The 9,119-nt window shown below is 48.6% G+C and overlaps 1 protein-coding gene across 2 annotated transcripts in view; it reads left to right on the top strand.

Moving 5' to 3' along the window:
- LOC119414937 (WW domain-containing adapter protein with coiled-coil) overlaps positions 1-9,119 on the top strand; it is a 140,300-nt gene that overhangs the window by 117,301 nt on the left and 13,880 nt on the right. For both annotated transcript variants that reach the window (XM_037682057.1, XM_037682056.1), the window contains exons 9-10: positions 343-491; positions 588-679. In XM_037682057.1, the coding sequence (XP_037537985.1) occupies positions 343-491; positions 588-679 (241 nt within the window). The remainder of the gene's footprint in view (positions 1-342; positions 492-587; positions 680-9,119) is intronic.

Here is a 9,119-nt window from a genome sequence, read left to right as displayed (position 1 = left end):
AGAGAACCTTTTCATGATATGCTAATTTTTTGGGACAGGCATTTTGGGTTTTCATGAGCTGTATGCCATAATCATCAGTATTAAAACAATTAAAGACCTGAAATATTTCAGTTGGTGTGCAATGAATCTGAAATATATGAAAGTTTCATTTTTATCATTACATTATGGAAAATAATGACCTTTATCACAATATGCTAATTTTTTGAGAAGGACCTGTAAATCTTAAATGGAGCTCCACACATGAACTTTGACGTGTGTATAAAATACACACCACCTGAGCATTTTCATTTTCAGCACATTGTCCAGAAATACTTTCCCATTCCTATGTTTCTCTGTGTTCAGCCCAACACTCAAGTCAGTCCCCGGTTTCTCTGACGACAGATGCGTCGCCGCCTCGGCCGTATGTCTCCCCTCGGAATGGCACACCCCAGAACTCCCAGAAATCCTTCCTGAGCTTGCACACCAGCAACACTGCCCCTTCTCAAACCAGAGTATGTTCTGTAACTCACCTTTGTTAGCCTTTTCTGATATCTGCATTTTTCTGCCTCTGTCTTCTTGTTTTCGCTCTATTAACATCTGTTCTTCAGGGCAGCACGTCTTCAGGGAAGCAGGGAGCACAGTCTCTGTGTCAGACGACAGAAAAACGGCCAGAAGACCCAAGAACTATGCAGCAGAGAAGGTAGCTTTACTAATTCTAACTTTATGACTGTTAGGGGAACAATCCACCACCTTATTTAGCTGCTTAAACACTATTTTAATTTTTTTTTCCCACCGTAAACTAGTCTATCTTTAAGAGCTATCAGCCTGAAGAAAAAAAAACTTTTTTTTGTTTACACTTTTAAAGATCTTTAGTTAAAAATAAAACTCCACATTTCAGTTTGACAAAAATATATATATATACACGTTTATTTTATAGCACTTTTTTCAATAAATTTTTCCCCATTACTTCAGAATGATTTTTTTGACCATTTAAAAAATTAATTACAGTCCAGAGTTTTGTGAAGACCCTCCAGGTCCAGTAGCTGTAAATGAGACACTTACTCCTGTCTCACGGAGGTTGAACATGGAGGGGGTTTTAGTCCGTTTTTCTTCTTTTAACTCTCCTGGTGCACAGTGCCAGGTGCTTTCTTTTGTTTTGTTTTGTTTTGTTTGTGTTCTATTTCGTATAGGCTTCGCCCTTTAAGGCTTTCGCTTAGTTGGTTTATCCCGTTATGCGGAGCATTAGCACTGAAAAATTTAGTCCACGCCCACCTGCTGTGTGGGCCCCACCCGGTCCGTATAAATTACGTTAAGAGCGGGAAATCGGCTCCCATTTTTTCTTCAGCGAGCTAAATAGCACTGTCAGAAGAACAAAGAAGGAAAATTATGTAGATGACCAACCTTTGTTAAGGATGCTTGGCCCGGCAGTCGACCTCCGGTCGTCCGGTGAGTTCTCCTCCCTGAGGAGAAGCTGAGGAGCACTCTTATTTCAAGGTAAGCGCCGAGGAATATTTCTCAGTGACAGGTCACTACACGCTGGACAACGCCATCTTGTATTTTTCCTCTTATCGCCGACCCTCGGAGCGAATCGGATGGTTCCTCCGGGACAGGCGCGCTCAGCTGCAGCCCCCGCTGCTCATTCCCTCCTGGGGAGCGTAGTGTCGGTGGAGGGGGGCTGAGTGAATGCTCACCCCATCCCACCTCGTTTCGCATCGGCGATCACACCGCTCCCGGCCGACGGCGCCCTCAGGGGTTGCCCGGCGTAACCCAGGAGGCGGCTGACATGAAAAGACCCTTTTTTACGTTCTACGCCTTTCCCGCCAGTTCGGATGATCCGGCGGGAAGGTTGGTTACTGGGCTCCATTCCGGCTTACCGTCTTGATCCATATGGCCTCGTGTTCCCAACAGGACGTCCTACGGGTGAGGCCACAGACGGGTTTTTTTCCTGGTAGATTGGGGGAGCCGGTCTCCACAGTCCGCACCCATCCCCAGAGCAGGGGTTCACTGAGCGGAAAGTCCCTCCGTGCCCCCTGGAGCCGAGCCTGATGGAGGCTTCATCGGAGTAATATGTCGAGGTGGACCAGCTTTCCGTGCCTCCGGTTAGCATAACCGAGACAGTGACACCGCTCTCCAACTGAGTTCACCAGCATGTGTTCCACACGGCCGAAGCGAACAACACGCTACGCTGTTGGCGTACACGTTCAGAGGCGGGAAGAGACGGTGGCCCTCTGTCCTTCGGCTCACTCCGCTCGTAGCGGCTGCTTGCTAACGACGCTGCCGGCCCTTGCAGTACGCTCCGTCTACAGGGCAGCTGACGTCATCCTCAACCGGTGCGCCTCTTTGCTGTCTGCCGCCCCGCATCGCAGCCAAAGAACGAGGTCCCAGAGGTTCTCCTGGCTCGTCACTCCACCTTCCTCTCAGGAGAGCTGCAGGAGTTTTGTTGGTGATCCTCTTTTCATCAGCGAGAGATCATTTCAAGATGCTCCACGGCTGCTCAACGCCTCCCCAGCTCTGCTACGCCAGCCCCTCCCGTCAGACGTCCCCGGCAGCCGGAAGTTCATTTGTTTTCCCGGACTTCGCCAACAGGGGGCCCTCCAGGACAACAAACAGAGCTCAACGGAAGGTAATCAGGTGTCCGGTCGCTGGAGGTGTGTTGATGACACTGTGAAATAACATCATTTTATGATGAAGTGTCTTTAGCCAGGCTGTCAGCATGGTTATCTGACAAGCGGCCCCATCACACACACTCATTACGAATGAGCCTTTTTTAAGGTTGTTTTCATTCACTGTCAGCGGTGCCGATGCGCGCCCCCGCGGCATGAAAGCGCGCACGCAGCTCTCAGCGCCCGCCATTCACGCCAACGTTCACGTGAGACCACGGTACGAGCTCAGCAACGTATCTCGCTCTCGGCAGAAGCGACACACGTTTTGTCATTGCAGTGGTGTCAACGCGCGCTCCCGCGGCGTTAGCAGTTTCACAAGCCTCACAGCGGCTCTGCTCTTTCATCCTCGAAGAAGGTTTTCTGAATTAATACTGCAGATCGTGGAATCACTCTGAAGTTCACGTGACTTGTAGGCAAGAATGAACATGTTTCTGCAGACCGAGCCAGTGGTAGCCTTGTTTCACCGATGCCGCGCGCTGCTTCCTGACCGCTCCAGTGCCAACGCTTGCTCCCGCGGCGTCAGCAGCTTCACAAGTCTTCACAGCGGCTCAGCTCATACATCCTCGAAGAAGGGGTTTTTTGTCTGAATTATTATTGCAGTTCGTGGAATCACTCAAAAGCTCACGTGATTCGCAGCAAACAATGAACGTGTTTCTGCAGACCGAGCCAGTGGTAACCCCGCTCCACCGATGGCGTGCGGTGCCTCCTTACCGCACCAGTGCCAACGCGCGCCCCGGCGGCAATCCTGGCTTAAAGCGTTGCATGAGGACGCACACACACGACCCTTCAGGGCGCGTCGGCTCATATGTGTTCCCGCTTCCCGAGCGTTACACGGAGCAGCGTTACACGGAGCAGCGTTACACGGAGCAGCGGCACACAACGTGAACACAACACATGAGCTGTTTTCCCGCAGCAACACACAACGTCTTGCATGCTCGGGGACGCGCTTGTTTTTTCTCTCACTCAGCGCGCTCCAGTTCACATCAACATGTTACAACATGTGGGGGAGTGGTGGCGCAGAGGTTGGAGAGGTGGGCCTGTGATCCGAAGATCGCCGGTTCACGCCCCAGCCCCGACAACATCAAAATTGTGGGTGGGGTAGGTGAAACACCCACACTTGCCCCCACCCTCATTCGCCCCACTCTGGGCCCATGAGCAAGGCCCTTAACCCCCACCATGTGCTCCCTAAACAGGTCTCTCTTGAAAATGAGTTCTCGTGGCTCAATGAGACTAACCTGGATAAATAAAGGCTAAATGAAAAAAAAAAAAAAAAAAAATGTATATGAGTTTTTCACAGCATAAATGCGTGCCCGCTTTATAGCTTATAAACGGGTGGCAATGAACGCGCGCTTCCAGATGGATGGGCGAACCATTTCATCTGGGATTCACGCTGCAGTTCAGCTCAAACCCCGGTGTGGAGGAACTCTGTGACGTTTTTTCTGTCATTTATGAACAGATCTCGTCCCCTCTAGCAGAAGCTCAGGAAATTCCTTTTTAAATGTAATTTCTAGAGTCTCAGATGGACAGGAAACGCAAGGTCTCTCATCATTTCCTGGTCCCAATGAACCGGAAAGATGAGATTTATTCTAGATTGTCAATTTCTGAGCTGTGAGAAACAACACTCCATTATGCGCCCGAGCCGCTTTAATTCTGCGTTATCTGGACACCTGCTGCTGCTGAGCAGCTTGTACAGACAGGTGGCAGCAGTGCAACTCACGTGAATCGGTTGAGTGATATCAGCTGTTTTCCGTCAGCAGACCTACGCCACACACATTTAACAAGCTGTGGGGCGCTGTGGCTCTCCACACAGCAGCTTTTTTAAATGTTTTTGGAGTGTCGCACGGGATCTTTGAATATGACTCAACACTGACCTTGAGCTGCAGAATCATCAGAGTTTTTGATTCTCAGACAGCAAGTGACTGTTGCATACATACTAGCAGGAAATGTATGCATTTTTCAACCCATGTGCCACATTGTGAGACAGATGCTGTGTGGGGCACACCCAATCTGCTCTCCATTGGAGTGGGTACATCTCATGTATTCCACCCAGAGCTAGGGCTCAGACACGGTAGAATCCTGCCAGTGTCTGCGGACGTGTAGCAACACGAGAGAACGCTCAATGTCAATTATAATTATCGTGGAGCCATAGGACGATCCACCGCTGGGTGGACGTGCCTGCTCACAGCCTGTGGTCGTAATGCCTTTCACCTTCTTCTCTCCCTCTGGTATCACGGTTTTCTGAACCGAGCTCAGGAGGAGGGACTGGCAGCTCCTCTGCCCCAAGTGCGTGAACCCATCATGGTTCCCAGGCCTACGACATTTGTTATCAGGGCGCTTGTGGAACCTGCCGTGGAGGGGGGACGCTTCCCTCCAGGCGGGAGGAACGATCAGGAATTAATCAGAATAGGCCAGCACCTGTGGTTTGGCCGCTGTGCGGATCTTTGAGAGGATGGATCTCTCTCAAGATGTAGTGCGTACGATTCAGGAGTCACGTGCTGCATCCACCACAGCGCTGTTCACATCAAGTGGTCAGTTTTTCAACGCTGCTGTACAGAAAGGCGTAGGCCACTTTATGTCCACTGGACGACATGCTGTCTTTCTGCAGCAGCCGAGAGACAGAAATCTGGTGTCCAGCACGACTATCGTATGCTGCAATCGTGTTTTCTTCTTGTCTCAAAGTTGTCGTAGACAGATCAACCTTTAATCATCCTCTGACGGAGCATTTTGGCTCAGATTGATATAGCAGCTGTGGGCCTGTTGTGACACGGGAAACGCTCAGTGTCAATGATGTGCTTCTCTGAGCCCATGAGACGAACCACCGCTGGGGGGTGGATGCGTTTGTCCACAGTCCATGGCCCAAAATGCTCCTGTACGCGTTTTTCTCCACCTCCTCTGGTCTTACGGTTCTTGAACAGAGCTCAGGAGGAGGGATTGACAGCTCTCCTGGTGGCCCCAAGCGCATTGGTGCACCATGGTTCCCAGCCCTGAAACGCCTGCTGTCAGGGTGCCCGTGGAAATTGCCGTAGAGGGAGGACGCTCTCCTTCCAGGCAGGAGGAGCGACCAGGAGTTACCCAGAAATAGGCCAGCACCTGTGGGTCTGGCCGTTGAACAAATCCACTTAGAGAGGATGGGTTGCCCACAGGATGTAATGCGCACAATTCAGGTTTCTCGTGGTGCATCTACCACAGCGATGTACACATCAAAGCGGACAGCTTTTCAGTGCTGATGTACAGAGAAGGGTGTAGAGGCCTTTTCATGTTCTTTAGGTGGCATGCTGTTCTTTCTGCAGCAGCTGATGGACAGAAATTTGCATCCAGCACGTTTAAAACGTACGCTGCAGCCATCTCTTCCTGACATGAAGGTTTCTGAGACAGAACAGGTTTTATCATCCGCTGATGAAACGTTTTCTAAAAGGTGTACAGAGACGCAGGCCTGTCTCACACCCACTTGTTTCCAGTGGGATTTAATACTGGTCCTGCAAGTCATGATCAAAGCTTCATTTGAGTCTTTGGATCAGGTTCCACTTAAATTCTTGTCTCTTTAAACAGCCCTGCTGCTGGCTTTAACATCCGCTAAGAGAGTGAGTGTTTTATCTGCCCTCTCTGTCGCTCCGTCATGTCTCAGAAATTAGGCTGACGGCAGCTCAGCTGATTTTAGATCAACCCAGCTTTTATGCCTAATACATCACGAGCTCTTTTAATCAAGAGCGATATTGTTGGAGGGGTCGTCGTCCCCCCCCCCCCCCCTTCACACAGATCAGAAGAAGTAACATCTTTTTATCTCCTCTGTCCTGTGCGGGCGTTGACGTGTTACATAGCGTGCACAGCTGCAATGCGTCAACATTTTTTTGTGCATTATAGAGATGCATCTGCAGGTCGCCCGTTATCCATCCAGCGCTTGTCACACTGGCTGTGCGAGACTATTTCTGAAGCCTACAGAGCATCAGAATTAGAGTCTCCTGTTAACCTCAGAGTACACTCTATCAGGGGTATCGCATTTTCGACTGCTTTGCATAATGGTATGTCAATGCAGGACATTTTGCACTGTGGCCGCGTGGTCAACACCCTGCTCATTTATTCGCCTTTATTTAGGTGATGTGACGGCCCGTTCCATGACACATTCTGTCCTTAGTGTTTACAGAATGAATATTATTGTTTCATGGAACTCCGTTTTACTCACATCTGTCTGCATGCATTACAGTGTGAGATGTTATCAGTCACAAGTTGTGACTGTTATTTGATTCTATTGTCATTAATCAGTTCACAACTATTGTTACCAATCAGTTCATCTGATTAATAATCAGCTCTCTTGTTATTATTAATCTGTTCATACGGTTCAGCCGTAAACCGGTTGGTTCATGGCTCTTTTCAGCGTTTTTCCCTCCCCGTTGATGTTTCCGGGGCGTTCATGCATTCATAATGCATAGTTACACAAATCACGCGTCTGTGCATGGCACACATAATTACGCAATGCATAATTACGCACATGGGAGCTGAATGATTAGACTTTTTTGGGCAAGCTTCTGCTTCATACGGTGTTCGTATGGACCCAGTGAGGCGAGGACCACATCTGCTTTGCCCTTAGCCCACTAAGCGAAAGCCTTAAAGGGCGAAGCCTATACGAAATAGAGCGTTGGTTACGTACTGTAACCCCAGATTCTATGAGTACAGGCGTAGCCCTTTAAGCGTCGGGCCTCACTGGCTCCTAAATGGCTGAAGAAAAAAGCTATTTTGGGAGCCGATTTCCCGCTCTTAACGTAATTTATACGGACCGGGTGGGGCCCACACAGCAGGTGGGCGTGGACTAAATTTTTCAGTGCTAATGCTCCGCATAACGGGATAAACCAACTAAGCGAAAGCCTTAAAGGGCTACGCCTATACTCATAGAATCTGGGGTTACAGTACGTAACCAACGTTTTTTGCTTGTACTGGCCTGGATATACCAGCGGGCTTCAGGTGCACAGTGCGCCCTCTGAAGATGTCTTGCATTGGGATAAAATGTCAGTCAGCTGTGGAGCATGTGATTCTGCAGCCTGCATGCATGTGTGCTAAATGTTTACTTGTGTGCATTACAAAAAAGTTTTTGCCCTTTACATCCAAGCTAAAACAATTTTGTTGAATGAGATGAGAGACGGGATCCTGCAGCGATGTGTTTCTGTTAGTAGGTTCTGCTTCTGGAACAAGTTGATAATTGTCAGTAGATTTTTACAGAGGTGCTGCAGTGTAAAGGCAGAGCAACACCTAGTGGGCTGACTTAAGAATCTAAAGTATCGGGATGAAGGTAAAAAGAAACTATGAGAGGAACACATTATTTTATGATGTGATGGATATGGCATCAAAGTTCATGCGCTATCATCCAATAGGGCTGGACAATAATTCAATATCGACATATGTGGCGATATTCTTTTATTCAATAACGATGATATGAGTTTTAAACACATTTTGATATTTCGATAGGATTACAGAGTTTCACTGGCACATTTCTTTTTCTGTTGGTGTTGAATGGGCTGCTGGAGTTCAGCCCAAACAGAAAAAGCTGCGACACAACTACGTAAAGTGGTGACGTAGATGTTACGCAGAGCTGGACTCCAGAAGGCGTTAATGCAGGTTAGGCTAATCTCCAATGGGCATTAAGTTTTCTCTTCAAAATGAGTTCCCATGACCGTCAGAATGTGACTGAACAAGCTTTCACAAGTGAAGAGAAGCAGATGACATCACTGATAAGAGAGGAAAGACTAATTCAGTGTTGTGGACGTGGTTCGGCTTTCTAAGATCCGATAAACTGCAGGTTTCAGTCAGTGCGCTGCAAAATGTGACGGAGAGTCGTTCTAACTAGAGGTGAGAACATCTCACTCGATCCACTGGATAGAATCTGTTGAGAGTCAGAAGATGAAGAACTATAAAGTTTGAGCCAACGTGTCCCTGAAATGGTAAATGGACTGTACTTATAAAGCACCTTTCTATCTTATTTCAAGACACTCAAAGCTCTTTACAACAATCTGTTCCTCATTTACCCATTCATACAGCTCTATACTAGATCTCTACAAAGCTAATTTAACAAATCATTCTAAAGAGAATAATCATAGCTTTACCACATTCATACACTGATGGGACACACATCAGAGGCTATGAGGGGTTCAGTGTCTTGCCCAGGGACACTTCAGCATGTGGATTCGAACCCCCAACTCTTTCATTGGAGGACGACTGCTGTAACCACTCAGCCACAGCCACCCTGCCCCTGAAACACCCCCAGCTGTATCAAAAGTGATCATCCGATCAGCTGCTTTTGGCTGTTCCAAAAACAAGACTGAAGCTCAGAGGAGATAGGGCTTTTTCAGTCATGGGCCCCAAACTCTGGAACAACCTGCCCCCACCCCCCCCACCCCCAACATCAGGCAGGACACCTCGATTCAACCTGCCCCCAACATCTGGCAGACCACCTCCATTCAACCTGCCCCCAACATCAGGCAGGACACC

Source organism: Nematolebias whitei, chromosome 9 (assembly GCF_014905685.2).
Source record: "Nematolebias whitei isolate Nwh7 chromosome 9, NemWhi1, whole genome shotgun sequence".
In the NCBI taxonomy this organism is placed as follows: Eukaryota; Metazoa; Chordata; class Actinopteri; order Cyprinodontiformes; family Rivulidae; genus Nematolebias; species Nematolebias whitei.
This window is presented reverse-complemented; position numbering and strand designations above follow the sequence as displayed.